The sequence below is a fragment of the Serinus canaria genome, chromosome 2 (genome assembly GCF_022539315.1).
Source record: "Serinus canaria isolate serCan28SL12 chromosome 2, serCan2020, whole genome shotgun sequence".
In the NCBI taxonomy this organism is placed as follows: Eukaryota; Metazoa; Chordata; class Aves; order Passeriformes; family Fringillidae; genus Serinus; species Serinus canaria.
Window position 1 is genome coordinate 118652595 of NC_066315.1, and position 26992 is coordinate 118679586.

A 26992-nucleotide genomic window follows, 5' to 3' on the forward strand; every position below is an offset into this window, starting at 1 on the left:
ACTTACAAAAGCATCAGCAACTAAATTGGGATAGAGGGACCATCTGAATAGATTTAGCCAGATACTCCAACTAGTTAAAAAAATCCAATATATAGAAACAAATTATGTTAAGACTGTGATAGCAGTGTTACATCAGCAGAGAAACAGAAAGGGAATTTAAATCCCTAAATTCAGGGACCTTCCCCTTGAGGAGGTAAGATCAGGTAAGCTCAGACTGATTTTCTCTGAGCTTGCCTCCCTGCCCCTGCAGATCTGGCATTTGAAGTCTCTCTTTGTTGGAAAGAAACTCAAAAAAGCACCTGAAGGGGCCCTTCTCCATCCCTCATTTCTCTAATCTCCAAAACATTAGGCTGAAGACACCATTGGGAAGGGGTCTGGGGATGGAGTGTGGGGGGCTGAGTAAAGAACCCAGATGCATGAGCAAATAACCAAATGTCTCTTATCCAGGAATTTTCCCTTTTGATGGCACGTTTTTTCATGCTGAATTTTGTGTGTATTATATTAGCTCTGTGTGTGATCTCTCCAGCTCTTAGACTAAGAGAAAGAAGCCTTAGAAGAAGAGGCATGGGTTAAATAGAAGCCTACTGTGATTAATATAGTAATATCCGTACAAGGTTTCATACTACTCTTGACTGGAGGTCCACGAAAACTTAGAGAAAAACTCGTTTTGACTGGTAAAATTCTGAATCAGCCTCGTTGCAATGTGTGGAGCAAAGATACCCAGCAGGATCCTGTTTGGGCCCTGCTGCCTGCAGAGCCATGGTGTGAAGCCTTCTTTTGCTGCCAGCCTAAGGAAAAAAGTTTTCAAGAAGGCAGCTCCAGACACACCAGAAAAGTAAAATCCTGCCCTCCAGGGGCCGGACTGTCTCTCTTCCAGCACTGCACATGGCTCCTGGAAGGGAAAGCCCCCAATCCCTCCAGCATCCTTCAGCACTGCCATCTCCAGCACTGAGCCCACTTTGATTTAGACAGAGGATGGACTCACTCTTGCTCTCTAGGAAGCTTGATTTCACTTCAGGTGTTATCTGCCAGTTGCACTGTTTGGCCTGTATAATCCAAGTAATCATCCCTTCTTCCTTCCTTCATTCCCAGCAGGTGTTTTCTCTGCTCCCGCATTTCTGTTCATGACTAAGGTATCTCCAGGATTTCCTGCTCCTGTCTTGCCCATCCCCAGTAGCAGAAAGAGCAGGATGCTGTCAGCCCACGTTCCCACTCTCTGCTTACTGATGGGTACAGCCATACATCAAGCTCTGGGGGAGGGAGCTCAAGCAGAGCAGATTCCCCTTGGGTTGTTTCATGGGAGTTTTCACATCCCTGACAAAAAAATAAAATTTAAAACCAAATCCACTTTTCATTAAGAGTCTATGGGTGAAACTGATACTACAGAAATACGCCTTCCTGCTCCATAATGGCTCTTGCATTAGAGGCTGCTGTTATCCATTTACTTTAGTAAAGATTGCTATTGAATGAAACCTTTAATGGGGTGTTTATGCTCCCGCTTAGCTAAGAGCTCCGAGCTTATGGCAGAGTAGTCTTTCCCTCCACCTTGACAGCTATCAGAGAATCAATACAGGTAATCCCTCAGCTGGCCCCAGCACCGCTGCTGGGGACTGCCCTGGCCACTGCACTGGGGTCACTCGTGGGAAAGTGAAACTTCTCCGGGGAGTGACTTTGCACAACACCCCCACCACCCCTGCACCGACCCTGCAGCTCCAGAGGGAATGCCACTGACCCCACTTTGATTTAAACAGAGGACAGACTGACTCTTGCTCTCTAGGAAGCTTGATTTCACTTCAGGGGTTATCTGTGAATTGCACTGTTTGGCCAGTATAATCCAAGAAATCATCCCTTCTTCCTTCCTTCATTCCCAGCAGGTGTTTTCTCTGCCCCTGCATTTCTGTTCATGACTAAGGTATCTCCTACTGGCTCTGCTCAAGTTCCTGCAGTCGAAGTGGAAGGATTGCATTTTCTCACTGCTACTTTGCAGGCTGATAACACTGCAGCTTGCAGGACTGTGTGGCATTCTCACAGCAAGGCATTCAAAAGTGCTCTCTACACTCCTAAATTGCTGAGCCAGCCAGAGGTTAGTCCTGTGACAAGGATTGGTCCTGTGAGTTTAAGTCTGGCTTGTCACTGCTGCAGTGGAGGTAAGCTGGGGTTTCAGGACAGCCCCTACAGCAAGGCTCCTGCAGAGTGGCTGGCTGGGGATGGAGATGGAATAGAGTCCCTCCAGCCCCACTGCAGGAGAGGCAGAGGTGCTGTCTCTCTCCTCTGGTGCTGCTGCACAGCCCCTGTTGTCAACATCCAACCCCAGGAACCTTTGAGGGGGATGGCTTTTCAGAAAAGATGTTTGCTGGTGGAGATGAAGCCTCTTTAAAGCTTGAGTTAAACGCCATAAAAACACAGACAAAGTCTGGAAGTGTTTCACCGAAGGTTGAAAAAGAACAAAAGAAGAGAGCAAAGACAGAGCCTCACACCCCTCATGTGCCTAAGGCCCTGCACTAAGTGTGTTAAGGAGAGACAGAAGGGAGAAAGTGCAAGAGGCATGTGTACCAAGAGAGAAAGGAAAACGACAGCAACTGTGTCTGTGGGGGTAAAACAAACACCAGCACTTGCTGCAAAGGCCTGTAGGAGACTGGGGACCCAAGGAATGGCTTCCTTAAGAATGGGACAGACAGTCAGGGCTCCTCTGGTGAATGATCTCTCTTGTTTAATGGACAATTTGGCACTGAACAATATTTGTGACATTATATTCAATTCATTAAGCTCCTTCCTGCTTTTCATCTTCCTTCAGTGGTTAACCACCTCCCTGTTCTCCAGAGTGAGCAGCAGGACAGGGACTGGGACAGCAGGGGCTGGGCACCAGGTGTTTGAAAAACAGGGATATGCAGGAGATGCTTGAGGCAGCAGATGTCTGTGGCCAGTCCTTTTGTTCTCTCACACTTGCAAGCCGAGCTTTGGGACCACCTTTTTTTTTGTCTCCCATTGTCATTTACCCAGGAGGAGCATTTCAGGAGTTAGCCTCACACAGTCTCTCTCCCTGCACCCCTCTGCTCCAACAAAACAGTTGATTGCCCTCATACTCTGGTTTCTATTTAGATCACTTTCTATTAACATTTAAAAAACTCACACAGAGTTAATGCAGAGCACTTAAAATCAGCTAGTGTCTTACAGGACTGATTAGTCCCAGGGACTTGTCTTGCTGCTCCCCTTGGGAGGACTGTTTTTAATCCTAGTTAAGAGAAGAGCCAGGGCTCAAGAGCACACACATCCTTTGCCTTAGTGAGAACAGTGACAATGTGACCCCAGACAGGGACACCACCCCACAGCCAGTTTAAGCAAAACTGAGTGAGAAACGTGGGTACCTATTGAACATAGTGTATTATTGTGGTTACTGTCATGGAAAATATCACTTCTGTCCTATATTTGCAAATGTCAAGAAATGGAAGAGATGGATTTAATACAGAGTGTAAAGCCACATCCCAGTCACCTGAGAGCTGCAGGGATGTCCTTTCTGCTGCCTCAGCTCAGAATTAGCTGCAGGAGCATGGAGCACCACGGTGCCTGCTCAGGATGGAGCTGGCAGCCAGGGCTGCCCAGCACAAGGACTGAGATTTTATACATGGTCACAGATATTCTCTTTTCTGCTGAGCTTGCAGTGCGGCCTCCTCCATGCACATGTCCTTCTGTGCCATGCAGTCATTCCGGGAACATGCCAGATAAAAAAGTGCAGCATGCACACAAGCTCCCACTTTCCTAGCTGTGTGTATAAATATGCAAACCCCCACTGCTGGCTGAGCTGGCTGAAGCTGCACATTCACTCAGCTGCTGAGAGCACAGCCACTAAAGGTGCAAATGAATGTGCAAATCAGCGGGGAGGAAAACCTCAGCTCACAGGACACACACACAGGGTACAGGTAGATCACGGGAGGATTCCACAATTTCTCCTAACCCCCACGCAGCAAGAACAGCAATCTGTTTGCTCTAACAATCAGTGCATTTTGGTTTCAGAAAACCAAAATCCGCAGTGGTCTCGCGGGTGGCTCAGCTTGATCTCCCTCCTCCCTGATCCATTTCTGCCCACCCTGCTGTGAAGTGTGCAGAGCCAAGTGCCATCCCCGCTGTCCCCAGCCCAGCTGGGACTCACTATTCAAAAGGGAGAGGATGACTCTATAGGGCAGTTAAATGCTACAAGGTAGCTTAATTCCTTTTTTTAGTGCTCAATCCGTATCCATCATCTTGCAAACGGGAGTGAACTCAACCCAGACCTGAATGCCCTCAGCTTTCATGAACTGTTGGGGTACTTAAGACCAAATCCATCAAGACACTGGGTGCCTTTGACTTCTTGTGCAGTCAGCTGCTGCCCAGCAGGACAAGGACTAGAATTCCCAATAAGAGACAGTTTGACACTGTAGCGACTTACAAATGACACAGGAAAGACCCTTCAGCTATTTGCTAGTACCTCAAATACTCAACTCTGCATCTGGCAGAAAACAAGCCGCAGCCCATTAGTGTACACTGCAGCCTCCAACAATTTATTTTTATTATGTAAAAGTAATAATATTAATAATAGGAAAGATGGGTGCTAATGTCTTTACAAACAACTCGACGGGTGACACTTTAGGACAAAGGGGTGTTAATGCCTTTGAGATGGGTCTTAATGTCTCTACCAACCTCAAGCTGAAAGTTTGTTACAGAACCCAGACAGCTTGACTACAGCCTAAACTCCTGAACTTTATGGCAATAGAAAAATAGGTCAGCAAAGCCTGTTGCAGAACCTACATAGCTTTAACTTCTGCACTTTGGGAGAAAATGACAAATGTTCAAGGCAGCTCGGGAAGGCTGTACCTCAGCCAATGGGGAAAGGAAGAGGGCAACATGCAGCCGGGAGTTTAGGACAAAAGAAGGCTCAGGCTTCCAAAACCCCAGTGGCCCCTCCCTCCCCTTATTCAAATAAAGTTGCAGGACTCCTCTGTCTCCTTTATGGACACTGGCTTTTCGTAGAGTGGTTTTGTACACAACAATTAACATCAAAATTTACATAAGGTTTTAATGTGCAAAACAGCCAGAACCTTCAATAACAAGTACAATCCCTTCACATACTCCTTTACAGGCAACACATCAAATACTATATCAAGGTGCAAATACTTAAGAACAAGACGTTTGGGGTTTCTTCAAGATGAAAATGGCACACAAGAACAGTACAGAGGCAACATTTGAATATATAACCTTCATTCAGAGCAAAAGAGGAGGTTGCCTGCATGGGAAGCTAACCAGGCATTTCACAGTTCTTCAAAGCCATTCCTAGTCATAACATTTCCTTCATTAGTAGGCAGTTTATTTCACCAAATCCTGATTTTTTTTTTTTTTTTTTGACTAAACCAACAAAGGCTTCACACACATAAGTCTCATTTCTGTTGGCCAGGATTTTGTATGTTTGTATCTGTCCTCTTAGATATCAGGCAGCTGATAGGTTCAGTTCCCCTACCTGTTTCACAGCATTGTTTGTACACATAAGTACTGTGATAATTTTCTGCTCAGGAGTGAATTTTTGTGTATTTAAGGACCAGGGATTCAGCCCTCAATATGTCAAAAATTTAGCCTGCTGTATTATAGTAATATTTGATAACAAAATAAGCAAAAACCAATAATCAGAGCATACTCTAAAACCTACATGTATAAACATACAATACAAATGGATTTGCTTATTTCACACACTTCCTAGTGCTGCGCCTCAATATTTTGTTTACAAGTAGGAGATTAAATAAATATCTAAAAAATATTTTTACCATGAAAACAAGAACAGAGCAACTTAAGATACAAAAAAAACCTTATAAAATTAGTGCAAATCAATATATTTAAGGATACAGTATCTGCACAGTATAATTAAATGTACAAGTAAAATATTTTCTATTTCTATTCTGTATTTAAAGAGACCAATAAAGTTGGTACAAAATAACAACTTTACTTATCTACTTTATGTACAAAATTGTTAATCCTAGATGATCTAGGATACTTTGAAGACAATTTTATCATCCTAGTAATATTGAACTACCTGTGTTCATCGACTAACTCCAAAAATCACTTCCATTATTCCTCCTAGACGCAACACACAGTCCCACTGGCACAGTGAGCACTCTCATATGCACAGCCTTCTGCACAGCCTCCTGCCAGGTGTGGTGGTCACTCAGTGATAATTAAAACTTCTATACCAATTACAGCACTCCCTATCCTCATCAGTCCTTCAGCAAAGTCTTTTTGTTAAGCCTCCTAGTTAGGATTTTACACTGATAGAGAAGAGCCCACTGCTGGGATTGTGCTTGCCCCTGGCCTGCTCGGAGTCTACAATGAAACACCTCTGGGAGGCCACTTGACTGCTCATTATCCATAGGGTTATGGCTCACTGATGCTCAGGAATATCACCATGTTTGGTCCTCCAAACTCTTGAGAAGACAAAACCAACCTCCACTATCACTGCTAGCTGGGATATCAGGCCTGTATATATCTTACCACACCCCACTTCTCTCCCTCTGGGCTAACCAGCCTCCAGCATCCTCTGGAAGAGTTGCTCTCACAGTCCTGGACCTCCCAGCAGCTAAATGATTTAAAATAGCTCTTCATTGGTCCAGCAGCCAGTATCTCTGAGGAAGTTCACATTTAAATAGAACATCACTAAAAGACAGGTTAAGGGTAAGTAGACCATGTATCTGTGGTCATCTGTCCAAACAACACAAACAGGTTAAATAAGCTTTGAGAAACACACCTGATGAAAACATCCCTTACACAAGCTTTGGTTGTACCAGGCAGTCCACAGCCACTGCAGAAACATCCCTCACAGTGATATTTGTGCACAAAGGGGTTTTGGGAGGTAGAATTCCTTCCTGCTTTTAGAGATTACAGCATGGGAGGAGAAGGAGAGTGGCATCAGGGTGTACCCTGTTCCCTGTGCTCAGTCATGTGCCCCGGGTCCAGAGACCAGACCCACCCCCAGAGCCACTGCAGCTGTCCCCTCCTGCGCTGTGCGCACAGCCACGCACAAACAGATACACACAGACTGGTACACACAATCAGCTGGTCCGGGACGCCTCCCTGGGGCTCCTGACTAAGGAGCAGCGTGAATCTTCATGTGGCAGCTGTAATCCTCCTGCTGGGGGAAGTGCTGGCCGCACACGGAGCACGTGCAGCCCTTGTCCTTGCTGTGCGTGCGGCGCACGTGGCTGTCGTGGGCCGCGTGCGAGGCGAAGGCTTTGCCGCAGTGCTTGCACTTGAAGGGCTTCTCCCCCGAGTGCTGCCGGATGTGAGTGCGCAGGATGCTGGACGCTGTGAATGCCTGCAAGGGCAGGGATCATCAAGGGCAGGAAAGGAGGTTCAAGTAATTTGCTTTTTCACATGTGCAATCCCCACCTTCAGCTAACCCAGACCCCATCAGAAGCATGTTACCCTGAAAATTAAGCCCTGAAATAGCTCACGTTTCCACTCCTCAGGTAAGAGGAAAAAATAATGAAAACTCCCAGCGAGGAGGAATCAGAAGGCAACAGCTGTTGCTATGCAGATGTGCCTGAGTCCATGGAGATAGATGAAGTTCAGAGAAAGATTTCTGACCAAAGATACCAGTAAATATCTTCTATGTCAGAGGGAAGAAGTCAATACTACCCTAATTAGCTTTGAAGCTCACTTATGTGTGGGAAACATAATACATGCATTTCTTACAGTTTTTGTTTTAAAAGTTAAACCATTTGACTGTCTTGGGATTCAGCTGCTAAAATTCATCTATGCAGTCCACCATACATAATTTACAGGTTCATTCTCCCTGCTCCATCATGCTCTTCTCTATCTGCAGGCAGAGTTTCCAGCCTGTTCCCCCACCACTAACACTTTTGAGTAGCAAAGTCATAAAGACTTCTCCATCTAGGGATAAAACTCTCTCATTAATATTTGAGCAGGAATGTTGTAAAGTTGCCCATGTTTTCCCCGTTTTTTCTTATCCAAAGAGAGACAATTTCAGACCCTTCACTATTTGCAGACCACACAAAATAAATACTCTAGTAAGTTTCCATGGCAAATAGCAATACTTCAAAATTTCCATGGCAAATAGCAATATTCTAAGGTTCCTAGTGAAACCTTGTGCTCTAAGGTTTCACTAGGAACCTTAGAGCACAAAACAATCACAGACTCCTATGCATAAGTCCTTAGAAGTGTATATCAAGGGAAAAAATATATTTTGGGGAGAGAATGGTGATGCTGACCCAGCACTGTTCCTTTAATCTCACAATGTTCCTGAAATAAGTGACCAATGATTTCCAGCAAAGGAGCTGGAAAAGCAAAGCTGCTGTTAGAGGTAGAAAAGGAAAAGAATCATAATCATATAGGAGGAGCCAGTGAGGATTCATTAAAACAGACCCTGGTTTTCCAGCCTCAGAAATTATGGCTATGTTCTAGGATAGCTGCATCCTGAGGACTAACAGTTTAATCTGATCCAATCCACAACAGTCCAACCAGAACTGGCTGGAGGACTGGTCAACTGTCCCTAGAGATCTCTTTACAGAGCAACTTATAAAGTTTTGCCACCTCCTCTTGTGATCAGAAGATTAAGGATGAGATTTCATCTTGATGTCTGAGAAAAAGTATGTTCAGGACTATCATGGGAGGACAAAGAAATAGCCAAAAGGGGTTTCCTCTAAGTGCACTTCAGCAGGACATTTCAGCTTTGTGCTGAAATGTCCTGTCATACACAAAATTTCTCTCTCTACAAAATCAGGAGCAGGTTACCACTGCTGATGGGACTTCTGCATCTGGGGACACTCCACAGCACTGGGAACCCTACCAATATTCATCCTCCAGCAGCCTGTGCATCCACATGCTATCTGCTGCGAGAGCTGCCAGCACTTTCACAGGGAGAGCTCACCTGAATCATCCCTAGTGTGATGGGCAGTGAGAGCAGAGTACATCTTTGATCAGGGCTGTATGGTTCTCCTTGTGCTCTTTTTTAAGTGAAACCTCCATGGCCGTCTGCCCATCAACAACCTTGATACTTCAGGGTAAGCATGCACAAATTCATGTTGTGCAGATTCAGTTTATACACCAAATCAGTTTATTGCAGTCCAGAAGCAGTGTCAATAACACCAAAAATTACCTATCTGATGAAGAAGTGGGATACTGGATATAGCTGCATGCTTTGGATGGTATTTGAAATGCTCTCAAGCTTCCCTAGACACCTTATTTCTGCAGCAGATCACTGAGCTGGTATGAACCACAAATTCCATATCAGATGGAGACCAGACCCTGTTTCTTCAGTCTCATCCAGTCCTGTCACCATACCTCACAACTGCCCAGAATATACAGCCACTCATCTGGTTACCAGTTCAATAAAAATCATTTTCTTGGAAGAAAACAGAAGAAACAAAGCACAGCAGAGGGAAGGATGGGGCAGGGCTTTGCCTTACCTTGTTGCAGTAGACACATTTGTAGGGGCGCTCCCCAGAGTGAACCCTCATGTGTTTGTTCAGGCTGGAGGATTGAGAAAAGCTCTTCCCACACACAGAGCACTGGGGGGAAAAAAAAGGAATAAAGTTAAAAGGAAGCATGTAACAGCATAATTAAAGGGGAAAATTAAGTATGTGGATGATGTACACATTTCTTATGTATAACCTAGATATACATATGTATTTATGTATTCATGTGTAAACATAATAGTAATTTTAAGCTGCAATAAATTGAAATATCCAGAAGTTTAGTCTGGTTTTAAAAACAAATTTACCTGCATATGTACATATATATATTGAAACCATGCAAAATTTCAAATAATTTGTGTTAAAATTGTTTCAATAAAAATGGTTATTTTACAGAACAGATTATTGATTTTCAGTAATAAAAATCTGAAAATTTCTGTAAAATCACCTTCAAATATATATAAATCAAGCCCCAGTTTTAATTTTCCCCTAAAAGATAAACCATTTAAAGAATAAAATAATCTTAAATTTACCAAGGCAAGAGAAAGGAAAAGAAATTACATGGTATTTAATACCTCATATTTAATGGAGTATTTTTATCTGTTACGAATTCCATGCAGATATTCTGACATTGTAATAGTGCCATTTTAGTTACAATTTTTTTTTCTGAAAAAAATAGACATTGTAAGATGATCTATAAAATAAATTTGGAGAATTTTGAGGACTGATTTTACTGAGCTATTTCAAGCACTAGAATTTGCCCTTCCTAAGCTTTTAGAAAAAGTTTGATTTTCCATTCCCAGTACTCCTAAGAAAACTGGTGCTAGAAGCAAGGTGTTTGGTGGAGATGAGTAAAGCATTTTAAAGATTTGTTTTCATCCACTGAAAATCTGCTTCACGCTGAATGTAAAACTTTTAAGCCCTCTTTGGTCCAACAGACACAGATAAAGCTGCGGTCGGTTCTCAGACCGAACGGTGGAGTGTGGGAAATAGACATGAGACATCTCTCCCCTGATCGAGGACAAGCCAAGCACCTTTAAACACAAGTTAACATCACACTGTGTGAGAAAAGAAGTAATACTCATACACAATCATCCAAAAAGCCCAGGAGAAATTTTGTATCTTTTTAAACTAAAACTGTGGGTTTTATTTTCTCAACCTAAACCCATTAAATTTCTTTAACTAAGCTTTGCTGCATATGACAAGCTCTTCCTGAGCAGTCCCATCAGGAAAGTGCCAGAGGAACTGGAGGAGGAGGAACGTTATCAGCATCTTATCTGGACCAAAAAAAGAGACTTATTATTAAGTACCCTCAGAAGAGCCAGTGACTGCGGAGAGACCCGGGAGCAGGCTCACCTTGTGAGGTCTGTGCTTTTCGTGAACGTGGAGAATATGGATCCTCAGCCTGTCTCTTTTTTCAAAGGATCGGTCACAAAGGTGACAAGGAAATTTGCGGTCCCCCTGGTCCACGCAGCGGGTGTACTTGAGGTGTTTGTCCCGGTAGTACTTGTAGGCAAAAACTTTGCCGCAGCGCTCACACTTGAAGCTCTCCCCGGCTTCTGTACAGCAGAAGGGAAAGTGCCACCTCTCCGTTACACCACGGCAAAAGGGATTCAGATCAAATCTGCATCCTAGTCAGAGCTGGGACCCCTACGGGGAATTTTAAGTCTCTGAGAGGGCAACGACTGTAAATTGATGCTGGCAATATTATTAACAAAATATGTGCGGCGTCTCCTGAGTGTTCGCAGGGCTCCCCTTGCCTTTTAAAAGGAGGGGAACAAACGAGAGCCCACAGTCTACTAAAATTATTCGATTTAGCTACTAACTTCACCAAAACCAGAATTTCATCCTTGTATATCCATTAATAGCAAGAAAACGTGTGAAGAAATAACTCAGAGTTCCACATAAAAACTTCTCCCTGTATGCAACCATTGTGAGATACTTCTTATCAAGAATTGTCTGCAAATTTTACCCACCATTCCAAAAGGAAAAAAAAAAAACAAAAAACCACCACACCTTTACTATCGTTTTCAAATAACTATTGAACAAAATAACATATTTATTTGACTTTTTAAAAAAATTCAATTCATCTTTTACCACTGAATTTAGGAAAAAACACCAGAAAATTTTCAGGCGTTTATACATTCTTTTCTGTCTTTAGTAAAAGTAGTTTTAGATTAAGCCTTAAGATGAAATGAACAATTTAGCATCTGTCTGAATTAGACACTTCAAGATAACAGGTACAAAATTTTCCATGCCAAATTTTCATGCAAATTTGCTTCTCTCTCTTTCTGCCACAGCAGGCTGACCCATCCCTTCCCTGCTGCAGCTTTTCCCGCACTGGCACAAATCAGTTTTGTCCATACATAAGTTTTGCTTGTAAGATCATACTTTCTGTACATAACAGGTAGAACTACCCTCCCTCTCCTCTCACCCTGGCGTAAGTGCATTTGACATTTCTCTTGCAAACAAATACTGGCATTAGAGGATCGGAACGACTTCAGCCTGCCTCATTTACTGAGAGCGTTCATTATATGAAAGTCAGGTGTGCAATCCTGAGATGAAAATAGGACCAAAAGTGGAATAACCCCGAAAAGCCCATCTCCTCCCAAAACGGGACCCTGCACAACGGCGCTGCGGGGCAAGCTCAGCCCAGGACCACCAGATGTTTTACAATTGTCAGACCAAACAACACTTCAAACTCCCCGAGGAACCGCGGACTGGGAGCGGGCTGACGGCAGAAGAAAGAGGAGCCTCTTGCTCCGCGCTGCCGGCAGCCCTCGATGCAAACCACCGGATTCCCGGTGCCGAGGGGAAGCTGCTGCTTCGGGGTGCTGGATGCCGCTGGAAGGGGTGGCCGGGGATCGGCTCCCTGGAAGGATGGGCGGACAGACCCGAGGGACCGGGGCTGCGGGGCCACCCAGCACCGCCTCATCGCAGGGTCTGGAAAGCCTTTAAAGTAAAACGGCTGGACAAAGGTGGTGCTTGTGTTTCTTTACCTCCCCTCGAGTGAATCTAATCCAGGCCAGGCACACGTCCGTGGGAAAAAGGGGCAGTGTCGCTCAAGGGGTTGCTGGCAGGCTCACCTTCGGGGTGCTGCGGGGGTTTCTTCCCCTCTGCCATGCCCTTCAAGCTGATGGGGATGCCCAGAAATTGCACGTAGCAATCGCCGTACCACACCAGCAGCTCCTGGTTAGGGAAGATTTCCTTGCAGGTCTCGTAGAAGATTTGTCCTTGGCACTGGATGGCCGTCAAATTCTGCTCCTCGGGGAACCTGGCACAGTTCACCAGGGACATCCAGTTGCCAGCGGCACCCTTCCCATCGATAAAGTGGCTCAGGCCACCGCATTCAAAGATCTGGCAAGCAGAGAAAAAAGGATCAGGCTTGACCTTCCGTACACGTCCCAATGTCACCAGTCCCACCACCCACACTGGGCCGAGCCCCTCTTGCAGGCTACGGTCGAGGGGAAGCCAAAAACCTCGCCCCGGCCCCGCGTTGGGAGCGCGGGGTGAGCCCGACGGTGCCTCCGCTACCTCCCACATCAGCGAGTTGTCGTCGTAAGTCTTGATCTCGCTCGTGTTGACCACTTTGCCTTGGAAAGGGCCGAAGCGGACTCCTTTCGGGATGGGGTCCGTACAGAAGACTCCGAGCTGAGACACGTCCCCGTAGGCCACCCGCAGCACCGACAGCCCTGCGGGGGACAGGGGGCTGAGCGCGGCCGGGCGGGCGGGCGCGGAGCGGGCGCTCCGGGACACCTACCTTCGGGCAGCTGCAGCGAGTCCCGGTCGAGCAGCGGGGCGGCGGAGTCCGCAGCGCCTGCAGAAGAGGAACCCCTTCTTCAGCACGGGTCCTACCTCTCCGACAAAGGCCGCAGCCCGAATCACCCCCCGACTCTTTCCAGGTGTGGGCTCGTAACGCAAGAAAACCACCGGGAAAGTCCGAGGTGCCCCCGGCGATGCCCCTTGAAGCCTGGCTGCCTGCACCCTTTTTGGGACTGTCCCGAACCCTCCCGCACACCTGGCTGCAAGGAGCGACCTGCCGCCCAGGGTCACCCTGTGCCCCGCTCGCCGCCGTCAAATACCCCCTTACCCGAGCTGGCGGGGGACACCCGGAGCCCCGAGATGGCGTGGAGGTTCCCGGCGGGCTGGCTGCTCCGGAGTGCCCCATACAGCACGGCGTTGAGCTCCTCCTCGGTGAAGTGGTACCTGTAGCTCTGCCCCGCCGCCCCGTCTGCCCCCGGGCTGCGGGCAGCCCTGTGCGGGGGGCTCGGGTAGGGCGGAGAGAGCGACCCCGGGGCCCCCGTCCTGAGGGCCGAGCCCTCGCTGGGAGGGAAGGGGGCCGGCAGCCTGGCGTAGACGGGCAAAGGAAGGCTGGAGAAAGGGTCGGTGGGCAGAGGGGGCGGCTGGCTCAGAAAAGAGGGGACCCTGCTGAAGGTGAATGGAGGCAGAGGAGGAGAGGAGGAAACCAGGTCGCCCAGGGGTTTCAGGGGCTGGAAGAAGTCGGGAGCAGTCTCGAAGTAATGGGCGGGTGGGAGGAAAGAGGGGTAGTAGGAGGCGAGGCCGGCGGGGCTTATCCCGAGCGAGTCCCCGCCGTCTCCGGGGACCGACTCGCCGGCCAGAGACAGAGCCATGTCGGGAAGAGCCGGGCCGGGAAGAGCCGGGCCGGGAAGAAGGGGGGCAGACACCTGGGTGCTGCCGGAGCGGGGTCCCTCTGCAGGGCGGGACGGAGGTACGGGCGCTGCCCTTCGCCGTCGGGGCGAGCGGCCCGGCCCCTGCCCGCCCCCCGCGGCTATATCGGCCCGAGGAGCGGGGCGGGGAGGGTGGGCACGGGAGGCAGCGGCCGCCCTGGGGGTCACACAGCCCCGGGGGCGGGCGGGGGTGCTGCCCCGACCTGCACCGCTACCCCGGGGCGGAGCCACGGCTACTCACGGAGCGGCCCGGCCGCCCCTCCCCACGTCGGGGTAGGGGAGGGGGGTGGGTGGGTGGTCCGGCTTCCCGGACCCACCTTCCCCGCCGCCGGCTCTGCCCTCCGCCCCTCCAGGCCCTGGCCCGGCCGCAGCCTCGTGGGCTCTGCCTCTGCCCAGGGCAGGAGGCTGCAGTGCGGAACGCTGTTCCCCACGGAGCACCGGCTGCTGCCGGAGGTCAGGGTTCCGCGGGAACACGGGTCCCACACAGTGTCTTCGGGGGCTGCAGGGCTGTGGTTTAAATACGGAAAGGCAGAAAACACCGCTGAAACTCCAGTGACCTGGACATACAGGAGCAGCACAGTCACTGCAGGCTTCACAGGCACAGCTGAGGTGCTTTTACTCCAGCCTGGGGCTTCCTCTTAGGTGCTTAGCAGACACTGGGCTCTTGCTGGGGTTTCCTTGCTAACCTGACCAGATGGGACCAGAGGAAGACACCTGACCCTTGCCTCTTGCAGAGGTGCTGGGTGATCCCCCTGTCTATGGTTTCATCCCACATATTTATAGGGTTTTCTCCTGCCTTCCTTCCAGGTGGATACATGGCAAAATTGCAATGAAAAAGGGGCTTGGAAGGGGCTGGAGAATCCTGGGAGCCCAGCTGTTCACTTTGCAGAGTGTCATCCCCGGTGGTGCAGAGGGATGGAGAAATCTTCAGTCCAGGACAAAACCCCATGCAGCATGTTACTGCAGAGCTCCCTCTCCAGTAGCTCTTTCCAGCCTGGGTGACACTGCACATGCAGGCATGGAGGGAAGGGACAGGATGGGCTCTGCTGCACTGTGGAGACCTTGGGGACTTGCACCCAGGGGGCACTTTCAGAGAGAGGCAGCATAGGGCTTCCTGGGACACAGCAGAGCATGAGCCAAGTTGCACACAGACACAGCTGGAGTGGGGAACATAGCCAGGCTTAGCTCCTGGAATTTTAAATGCCATTTCAGTAGTTATAATTGTTGTGCTATAAAAATTAATTAGTATAGCTCCATGTGATCCCATGTAAAATATTTTCTCCATCCCAAAGAAGGGATGCATTAGGAAGCACTTGAAGTAGCCCCAGACAGAGAAATCTCAGCTCCAGACACAGTAACTGCCTGCACTTGACCAGAGGTGAAGCCATCCTTTCAATCCTGATTTCTTATCTGGCCTGAATTAAGCGCTCTGAAATAGAGAGTTTGAGAAAGAATCACTGGCTGCCCGGGGCAACGAGGGTGTTCAGCCCTCATTCCTTCTGGCACTGCAATTCCTACTTACTACAGTCTTTCATTTACATTCTCCCTTTATTTTTTCACTCAAGACATAAACACTTAGCAAACACGAGCACACAACCCCAGTGGAGAGAGACAGAGCTGATCCAGTCTCCCTCAGCTGCCAAGATCCCTTCCACAGCCAGTCTAACACATCTCTGCCCCAAAGTTGAGCAGAAACATTTCTATAGTCTGCGTTAAATGTATTGGACTGATTCTCCTACCTACAACCTTCTTCTCCATCCCAGCCTCTGCAAGACAACAGTATTAAATACACCAGGGAAGCGAATATGCACAAGTCTTATGGACAAAGCAAGGAATGCAGCCTTATAAAACTTGTTTGAGATAGTCCCTTAGCTTAAATGGCCTGATTTTTCAGTTGTCTTTTCAGTTTTAATTTTATTTTCTAATTTTCTCTGCTTTGTTCCACACCTCTGTTATTTGTAAAACAGAATTGATGCTATAGTGCTTTAGGAAACAGTTTCAGCCAGGCATTTCAGCACAACTTTATTGATGCATCAGTAGCATAAAAGTAGTACCAGCATTAACCTGATTTACAGGAATAAGTCTTTGAGCTCTGATTGCACAGAAAAGTTGGAGTTATATTTAGAATTTAAGTGTTGCCAGTGAATCTGAAATCTTTTGACAATGCTGTGTCCAGGTATCACAGCAAAGGAAGAGGGAGAGGGACTAGGGGAGACATGCTCACATTAGAGATTCAGGAGAAATGAAGTCAAATAAGTACAACATGAAATTTTAAAAGTCACATCATTAATTAAATTGTAGACACAACCAGAAACAAAAGGTTTCCTTTTTCTAGAAGCCTGATGACACAGAGTCCAGGGGAGGAAAAGGCCTTGAAGCACCATTGCCACTATACTGCAGATTAATCTTTAGATGCTTTAACATCCTCTAAGAGGTTAAAGGCATTTAGTGTGCATTAAACAAGTCATGACCTCGGGGAGAGACGTGGGTGAAGCAGAAGGGCAGCCTTGCAGATGCACCCCCAGCAGTCCAGTCAGTACTGTGGACAGCCCCAGCCTAGAGGGCCTCCCTTCCCTGATTTCATGTCTTATTACAAAGTAATCAGAGAAGTCTATTAGCCTCCCTTCCCTGCTGCAGGATTTTAGAGTGTATTCCTTCCTTGCATTGAGGTGGGGGATGCATAATTAAAACAAGCACCAAGGGACATCCCTGCAGGCTGCTTGCATAGCATTCAGTCACCTCTCAGTTTGGACATGAGTGAGTTCATCAATCTTACATCCACTCTGCGTCTCCCTTTCTCCAGGGTTAAAGCAGCCTGCCTCCTACACATTCCCAAACACACAAGTTACACCTGTGAGCATCCCTGTAATCCCCCAAAGACTACAGTGCCACAGCACTCCCTGATGCTCATCCTCCCACACGTGGGCTCCCTGTGCACCAGCACCTACACTGATACTCAGCTGCAGCATGGACATGGGAATCCCAGCAATGGCACCAGATGCTGTCACGGAAATAACCTGAATTGCAATTTAGATGAGGTCAGAGCAGAAACAGTTTATTGCTATGGCTATGGAAGAGGATAGGTAGCAGAAGAGCAACTGAATCTGCTGGTGGACTATTAAAAAAAGGGGAAAACAAAATTAAGGTGATTCATCTTTCCTTTTCCTGTACTAGCTGTATCTTTAGATACAGCAGCATTTTAATGGTGTTACCATTTGCTCTGTGACTTCACAAAAGTAATTAATTGCTCTCAACTCATTCCAAGTACACTGAGAATAGACAATTACCTGAAAAATATATGCACGAGAAAGAGGTGGGGAAGCCATCTAAAATTTGGATCAAACCAATTCTGTCATAGAGATGCAATCCTCTTCCCTTTGTTGGAGTAGGCCACTGAGTGAACACACAAGCAAAGGCAGGAATATCTGTTGTTCTTGTGTTTTAAAGACACTTTGCCAACAGTTTGCAGGGAGCTGAATAAACTACTCCAATCAGGATCACTGTGGGACCTTTCAGCATCCTGAGTAGTTGTAGAAAGAAGTGATAAAGTGAAGTATAGCCCGAAACTTGGATAGGAGACATTTTTCAAGCAATTAGAGAGTTTTCCCCTGTTTCCTCCTCTGTCTTTGAAGGAATATCTCCTAGGGAGAAATTCCTGGGCACATCACAGAAGCTGGAACAGCTTCACCTCCCCAGCAATTGTATGGGACTGGGGGAGTGTCTCAGTTTCCCCAGTCTTTGCTACCTTCTTAATTCTTAAATGAAGTCTAAGTGAGTGGTGGTTGAGTAGTTTAGAGCACATTCAGTAGGAACTGACATGTTCCTGCTGCTGTGTGAATGAGCTTTACCTCTGGCTGTGTGGTGGAAGAAAGGTCTGAATGCTCTCTCAGCTCCTTTCTTTGCACAGAGCCACCCTTTCATCATGGAGTGTTTCTGCCTTTAGTGCCTAATTTCAGGGGAGGTGGGGGAAACACCAACTGGATGGCACTCAAACTGTCACTTGGCCTGTCCCCTGCACCCAAACTGCTGCTGTTCTTAAAGCCAGAATCTTTTAATGATCCACAGAAGGGTTCCAGCTCCTTGGGGTTGGAGAAGTAACAGAGCATTCTTCCCACTGGAGCAGGGAGTTATCTGAGCATCCTTGGACATAGTGACCTCTTGTGCTCCTGACAATCACAGCGGCTGACTCTGGGTTTTCCTGCCCACCCTCCCTTGTGCGTAAGAACGATGGCAGCATTTGTCTAACGACAGCAGCCATGGTTTGCAGGTTCACCCAGCAGCAAAGCTGAGCACAAATGCCAGAGACACACAGACACAGGATGCATAGAGAGGACAGACATGGTCAGTCACGTGGATTGCCATGAACAAGGCGCTAACCTCAACTGCACCCACTCGTGGTACCCGTGTAAGACAAACACAGCTGTTTCCACCTCTTCTTTAACTAGTAGAGCTCTGTGTTCACTGATGAAAGCACATCATGCCCTCCCTCTCTAGGTTCACGAACACTGGTTCATGGGTGACCTTGCTCTGGGCACAGCCCGTCTGCCTGCCCAGTATCCCTGACCACAGTCCCAGCCCTCACAATGAGCTTTTCAGGTCCTTTACCTGCTGGCTGGTGCAGCTGGATGCACCAAACATGAGCACTCACACAATTGTCCCTTGAGCACTCCACCACATTCTGGTCACACTCCAGGGTACAGCTGTCAGATTTCACCCTTTCAGGCAGAATGTTCTGTTTCAGCCACCATCAGATGTTTCTATAACTGTCCTTTAAGATCCTCTACTTGATCTTATTTTTGCTTTTTTGTTTTTTTTTCTCCTGTGTGTCTCTCAAACTTCTGATCAGAGATTCAGAGATTCTGTTTTTCTTTTTCTGTCCTCCTCACACAAACTGAAAAATACAACCCACTGAAACTGGGGAATTACAGCCTCTGGACTCCAAAATGCTCCATAAACATAAACCCTGTAATGCAATCAAGTGTGGTTTTTTTCATCCCCAAGGTAAGTATACAGAACGAGAGACTGAAGAGAAGAAACAAGATATACAAGGGCTTCCTCCTGGTCCCAACATCTGGCTTAAGTCCACCATCCCGGCTGAGGCTGGAGTCATTAGCAGCAGTAACAAAGGACACTCAGACTAGAACCTGTCTGGGAAGGTTTAATGGGGTCCATCACACCACCTGAGTCTTTAACTCTTGGTGTGGTTTCTTCTTTAGCTGAGAGACATCCCAGGAACCTGTCCTGAAGTGGCAAAGAGCTCAATGCCCAGCTCTGAAGGACCACTGTTCATACAGGTTCACTCACACTAATTCCAACTTGGACCTTTCCTGACCTACATCTCCTAAAGACTTCATCAATTTGTGTTCATTCTTTCTTCTTTTAGCTTAGGAGTATGACCTCTTACTGTGGCTCTGTGACCTGTGTTAAAAGCTGGAATTCAGCTGAAGTGCCTGCAGGGATTTCAAAAAGGTGATATTACACAAGTCATATATCCTCACTACATGTACATGGCCAACAGAATCACTCAAGGCTGCTCTGAGTTCTGCTTTCTTCGGGACAAGAACAAATCCATCAGGAAGGTTTCACTGTGATCACTGTTCCAGGAGACAGGGTTTGAGTTCAGTCAAGAGGCCCACTCAGGCACTTGGCATCTCTATCCCCACATTTCACAGTCCAAGAACCAAGGCAGAGGGCTGATACCACTGGCTGCTCTCTGCCCTGGCCATAGCCTGAGCCCAACATGTTGTCCTCCTCTTACACTGGAACACACATAAAGAACTGCAAGTGGTGAGCAACAAGCTGGGGGAACAATTAATAACTGCCAGGCACCCCTGTTCTATCCCTGTGAAAAGTCCAGTCTGCAAGACTCAATGCAGAGTTTACCATGAGAAGGACCTTTAAAAGGCAGAGTCACTTTTTCTTTGGTCATGACATCAGGTTAGAAGAACTTGTCCATGTGTCTCATGTCCTTGGCTCTGTCAATAAAGCCTGATCTAGAAAGTAAAAGGCAGCACTTCTCTTTCATAAAGCCAGGTACATCAGAGGTCATCATTAGCTTATCATATTTTGATGCCAGGAGTTTTAGCTAAAACTTTTCTATCTTCTTTTCAATATTAATTAACTATAAGAATGTCTAAAGGCAAGGCTTCCATTGGAAACATTTTGTCTCTTATTACATGGATGTTTTCTCTGCTTGCTTCTGACTCCACACTGGGAAGAAACTTCCTTTCCTTGCATTAGTTTCCTCATATCACCATAATTTTGCTGAAAATAAGAGAACTGCAGGATAAGCCTTGTTTTGGTAGGAATGGCAAAAGGTTACTAGTGTTTGAAGGTCTTTAAAATAATTTTAATTTCTAAAATTTTTGATATAAGAAGTTTTTCTGCTGCATCCATTTCCCAGAGACAATATAAGATCATTCTTTACATTGTACATTCTGGAATGCTACAAGCATCCTTGTACCTTTTTTTTTTTTTTTTTAATTGACCAATCAAACTTTTTCAACTGTCGTAAATCCACCATTTGGCATAGCAAGGAGAACAAGCCTGTAACTCTTCTTATCTCCACATCTGAGGTCTGCTGACACTGCCATGAAAAATGCCCATTTCATCCTGTCTGATTAAAAAAAGTACTCAAAATGAACTGTTCTCATATTAAGCCATGTGATAAACATTTTCAGTCAATACAGCCCTGAAAAGATGAAAGGACTTGCCAGTAGTAACTAGCTGGAATTTCAACTTGTTACCAATGCCTGCTGCTTTTTTAAAACCTAGCAATCCATCTACCCTCCAGTGCTTTAGTGCTACTTCTTATACCCTTCTATGAACAAAAGAAGACACAAAAGAAACCTGTTGAAATCTCTAAAGCCATGTAAAACCCGAAGGCATTAAAATTTATTAAATGATGCAATAACAACAGAATTCTTTATTTACAATAGCATTATTTAACATCAAATAAGCAAATAGCATCAGCAAAGCAATATTAACTTGCATAAATGTATTTAAAATTTCTCTGAATATATCTACCTTTGCATAAACTGCTAACACTAGAAATACAAACATCAATGCAGGTGAACAAAGTGATGTTCAGAGTCAACTCCGTTTTGAAAATAAATCACAACCTGAAACACTGTAAGCTTTCTCCTGAAGAACCATAGTTTATATATTGCTTAATTTTACCCTTGTATAATCTTTTCATATACACACATCTCAGATGCAACTTCATGATGAACTGTACAAATAAAACCCACAAATGACATAAAGGGAAAAAAATTAAATGACAGTAAATGTTTGAAGAAATGTGTCCATCATCTCTATTGAACAACATAAAGATTAAGTGATGATGCACTTATTCCAAAATTGTACACAATTCACTATACAAATATAATACATCAGACAGCTATGTAGGAATATACAAGACTTAAAAACAGATCTAAGGCATTATGCTAGATTTTAGCATTTTGAGGTTCTTGCACATAGCTTTTACCTGTAGTAAGAAACTTAAAAGATTTTGTTTTAGTCTACAAAGAAACACCAGGGAGAAAATTCTAATTAAAATCAAAGCCACTACAGTAAATTTTCTTTTGTGCAGAGAATGCTTTTGCTCTTAGGCAGCATACTACCATACAAATACTAGAAAACTTTTAAATTCACACCAACAATTAATGGCTTAAGTTGCATTTCAAAACTGATTGTGTATCTTTGGGTTCTGCAAGTGGAGCTGTGCCACCCATTTAATCTGTTAAGCCCATATGAATTCCGCTTTTAAACAAAGATTAAAAAATGTATTGTATAAACTGCAAAAACATTGCTTTTAATTAATACAGGCCCAAAGGGATACCGGTGTGGGACAATATTTTAAGGATTGAGTACAAATTAACTCCTTGTAGCAAAACAGCTCACTTCACTTTTTAAACTCACCACATTACATGAACACTTAAACGGGTCGTACGACCATGTATATATGCTTATTTTTCACATTATGCGCCTTTCACATTTAATAATGTAAATAGAACACTGATTAATTGTTCTCTTAAAACAAAATCCAAGTACTTTCTCCGACAAATTTACTGTATACAGGATGAAAAATACTGATAATGAAGGGAATTGATTTGGCTTTTTTGTTTCTATAGTGATCAATATGATCAGAAGATTCCTTCACTCACTTTTCTCTTTCATTACTTAGAAGACGACAAAAGTCACAATGAACCCAAACGGAGCCAAAGTGATAGGTACAATCTCCTTTCTTTCAAAATGACAATGGATGATGAAGTATCATAATCACTACAGATAAGGGTTTGCAGGTCTGTTGTGAAATGGGACAAATTTAAACTGTTTTTTTCCACTGTGAAAAAGCATAATCTATCTGCAGAGGTTATGGTTAAGAACCAAAAAAGAATGGAATAGCAACAAAATTATTTTTAAACTCATTTATGCTTTGTGGTGCATGAAATTAATTCCTTCAAATTTATACATTTTGTATATAAGTAATTTTTTTTGTCAGATACATAATGCAAGTTCAAGACCAATGTTGTAGTAATAAGGCTGTGGAGGTTAGGGCTGATGGTTATTGTTTCCCATCAGCAGGTCAAAGAATGGCTCAGCTGACTAAGCATTCTGTTTGAGTTCAGCAACAGAATGGTGACAGCTGAGAAAGTGTTGCTTCTCCAAAATGGTAGCACTGTCTTCTTTAAGGACAAAGTCCTTTGTCATATTTTCCTCAGCCTTAACACAGAATAGCTGCTATTTTATTTGAATTCCCACCTGAATACCAAAACAAATTAAATGACAACAAGACAAACCTTTCAATTCCAAAAGGCAGGGCTGATGAGATATTATAAAATGCATTGCATTTTACACTTCATCAAAAAATTTGCGTTCCGGTTAGAAAGTTTGTGGATTAGTGTCCTGGTTCCGGCCAGGATAGGGTTAACTTTTGCAGAAGCCAGGAGAGGGCATGGCTAGGACCCAGAGGTTATTCTATAACACCTCACATCATTCCCGGGGTGGGGAAGGGAGTCTTTTCCCAGGAGAAGGGCTCTCTTCTGGATCAGCGCAGTGGCGGAGGGAGCATCGGGCATGTCGTGAGTTTCCATCTGTCTCTTTCTTGCACCCTCTGTCACTAGTACTGTAGCTGTAACTGTTTTCTTATCTCATTGCTGTTTCCAGTAAAGAGTTCTTATCTCAACCCATGATTTTTACCTTTTGTGCCTCCAATTCCCCTCTCCAGTCCTCCACAGGGAAAGAGGGAGGGGGAGAAAGCAGGCTCACGGTTTGAAGAGTCTCAGTGGGAGCACTAAATTAGGGAATACCATTCCTAAACAATTAGGAATCAGCAGAAAGAAAACAGGTCAAATTCATCAATTTCTTATTATTCCAAGTCCTCAGAAAGTGATGTCAGTATAGTAAAAGATAATTCAAACCACAGTGGGCAAGGAAAAAAACCAACACGCCTTAATAGTGGCCTGCTTAGTAACAGTTTTTCTAAGATTTGTTACGAAAGGATATAAACATACAAAAATCAAGAACTGGTTCCTACAGTGGCTGCATATAATATAGGTTAATTAAATGGTATTATGAGCAGAATCACAAGGCTTAGAAAATGAGAAGTCTCAAGCCTACAAATTAGATCTAATCAAGGCATTGTGATCCTTTACAAAACACTTTTCCAGGAGACACACACGGCTAAGAAGATATCTAATTTAATACTGAAGTACCTCATTTGGAATCAACTTCACAACATGTATATCTCACAAAAATTATACAAGTAAAACACTTAAGTTTTCAACTTAAATTATTGCTTGTTTACATATAAACTGGATTTTATGTACCTTACAAAACGTCTTCGTAGTCCACACCGCTTTAAAATAATCAGAAACATGATAGTGGTGAAGTCTGTAGTGATATCTGCTATAGGTATTACAGGAATTGTTAAGGGGATGGAAACCAGAAATTATCATGCTTTAAAGCAGGTATCTTTGATATTATGCACCGATTTTGCCACTACCATAATCATTACATGCATTACCATTGAAATCTGCTGTTCGGCAGCCAGTTCTGCCAGTTCTTCTGTGCAGATTGCTGGAAACACACCTAAGGAAATAACGGAGTAACCTGTTTTTTAATTCTATTAGAAAGAGTAAGATGACAGAGGTCAGGAGAGCCAGGTTAAAAAAAACCAGATTTGCTGATTGTTAGGAATTTAATTAAATGAGAATGTAACCAACTTGTATGTTCGGATTAATGACTTGCATCATAAACACTACCACAAAACCCAACCAAATCACCCCTTATAAACAGCCCTCTCACAGGGTAATTTTCATCTGTTTCACAACTTTAACCCCATTCAAAATTGGTCTGTATAGTTTTCTGCATCAGTTGATCTTCTCTGACTTGCTGTCAGTGGAACATGCTTGTTGGAGGTCTCTAAATGTACCAGACGTTGCTTCTATGCCCTCCTCCATGCCTCCTCTCCGCCCCAAAATGCAGGCCTTAGTCTAAAACACCAGTTTTCAGACAGAACTGAATCCTTTGCACCAGACTGTGTAAGCCAGGGAAAACAAAGCAAAAAAAACCCCAAGGTCTAGAACTAAACAGAAACAGAACAAGAGCATGGTTGTTTTTCCTTAAATACATACATTTAAATACATTCAATCTGACATGGTTTATGAAAATTGCCTGTCAACATTTACTTTGCAGGAGAGATCTAAGTTGCACTAAGGTGAATGCAGTGAACAGACTGAGCAATGTCTGTACGCTAGCTCCAGACTGTCAAAGAAGAGGCTGCTCTTCGGCAACGACTCCCGGCTCCCCTCGGGAAGGCAGGGCTGAGTCCTGTTGGCAGCAGGCAGCTGCCAGGGCTGGCAGCTCCACGGGGACACAACAAACAGACACAGCTCTTCAAACTGGTAAGGGTTTGGGGCTGTGAGCCCAGTCAGCTGAAGAAAGGAGCAAACCACCCTCAGGGTCAGCAATATTTCTGCAAAAGAAGAGAAATGGGGTAAAAAGAAATGAATTCTTCCTGCTGGGATAGTGATAGTGAGGATGGACAGGTCAATGAGATCTGGGATGCTGGAGTCCACTGTCAACCATGCATTACTGTTATGTTTTGCACCTGAAATTTAATTGGAATTTATAAAGCTAAACTATTATTTGTGTACACTGATACAACAGACCAGTGACTTAGTTCCTTTGATATCAGTGGTGGTTTGACTTCACTGCATCCTTAGGTCATTCCAATATGCTGCGTGTTATAATAACTCAAGATCATCCACCTCTTGTAAACTCCAGCTGAAGGCATAGCAATAGGGTTTAAAAGAAGTCTCATTCTCAGAATATGTGCAAAAATCTCTTTTAGTGCTGCATCACTGTCAAAGAAAACAACTGCTCTGGCTCACTTTCCCTTCCAAGACTCATAATGAAAAAGGGAATAAAGAAGTAAAGCCAGCTTCAGCTACGGATCCCTAGAGACATCTTTTACCTCAATACCCTTGTGATGTCTTTACACAAATATAGTACAAACTGGTTTCAGCTGAGTTGATTATCTTCTTTCTTATTCACAAAAACATCAGGATGTGGTTTTCACAGCTGTTTTAAGACTACTCCTTCCAGTGGCTGCAATCTGTGCCTTTCTGTCTTCCTCTCCTTGTAAATGGCTGCTCCCATGGGGTGCTGTGGTCAGTCAGGTCAGAGAGTCAATCCAGCCAAATCCATTTTCCTCCTCCCCTGGGCTTGCTTTTCACTCACATCCCGTGGCTCTGGCTGTGGAACAGCTCTTTGCTCACAGCTTCCTGTCACGCATGAGGAAGGCCCTGTTTGGTAGGTCGGCAGCTTCCTCACCAGTCCACGTGCACGCTGCTAGGCTGCCTTCTAGAAGCTGCCTACACCGTGCTTTGGACCTTACCACACCTTCCTCTGCACTCACACAAGGCCTAGAAATGTAGCTTTACTGACAGATAAAGTCAGTGTCAAGAATTATCCTGCAAAGCAGGAAAGCAAGGTCCTAAGTTTTGTACATGTCCTATTCCCATTTAGCTGGTGCAGCTGGAGCTCCTTGGGTGTGAGCAGCACTGAGTCCTGATCGTGGCTCCTCCTTCCTTCATCACAGCACAGAGACACCACACTCACATCCCCTCATGCCCTGACTAATATGGACAAACTAAACTTTGACTCTTCTTTCTGACATGCTGAGAGGTAGTTCAGGGACCCTGTTAGTGGTCTTTCAAGTGGAAACAAAAGTGAAAATCCAAATAAGTCCTTATTTTCAGGGTGGACATTTATGAAACAGTATCTCCAGAGAGATACTAAATAAACACTCCCACTACACCAGCGATTTGAAAAAAATTATGTAATGCAAAAGTTGCCCATTAATTACACAGACTGAACTTTCTTAAAAAAAAAAAAAAGCTTTGTAGGAGTAGTTTATGGCTCAGCTGCATGAAAAAAAGCAGCTGTTTAACCTCTATTACAGTTCAAAGTTCAGTGAAAGGTATTTATAGTGCATATAAACTGCATTTTCATTGACAGTCAGAGGAACATTAATAGAATAAATGTAAAACCACGAAGTGCAGTCTGATGTACCTTTCCAAAATAATTTGGGAGGTTTGAAGAAGTTGCTTTCCTTTGGTGAAACAAAGCTTCTCTTATGCATTGCTACTGTCCCTCTCATTATCATGGCACTGACTTCATTATTATAATTTTACACCCCAGAGATTCCCTGCCAAAAGTCATGCCACTCATTTCTTTCCATCTGCACCCTGACTTTTCTCCACTATCTATCGTACCCTTTCTGTCACATTCACTCTCTGCAACAATTATTTAAAATCTACCTCCTCCTTTGGTCTGCTTCTGTCTCAA

The 26992-nt window shown here is 45.0% G+C and overlaps 2 protein-coding genes across 6 annotated transcripts in view; both read right to left on the bottom strand.

The window, feature by feature from the left end:
- Positions 1 to 7102: 7102 nt before the first annotated feature.
- PRDM14 (PR/SET domain 14) lies at positions 7103 to 14080 on the bottom strand. Its single transcript, XM_050971029.1, is given in 7 exon segments — positions 7103 to 7330; positions 9444 to 9545; positions 10806 to 11008; positions 12536 to 12806; positions 12984 to 13300; positions 13468 to 13752; positions 13843 to 14080. Coding segments are annotated over 7 exon segments (1644 nt in total).
- A 6909-nt stretch (positions 14081 to 20989) lies between these two features.
- The window catches only part of NCOA2 (nuclear receptor coactivator 2), a 187810-nt gene continuing 181807 nt past the window's right edge, over positions 20990 to 26992 (bottom strand). For all 5 annotated transcript variants that reach the window (XM_030237618.2, XM_030237614.2, XM_018910971.3 and 2 more), the window contains one exon: positions 20990 to 25115. In XM_030237618.2, the coding sequence (XP_030093478.1) occupies positions 25104 to 25115 (12 nt within the window). In that variant the 3' untranslated portion in view covers positions 20990 to 25103. The remainder of the gene's footprint in view (positions 25116 to 26992) is intronic.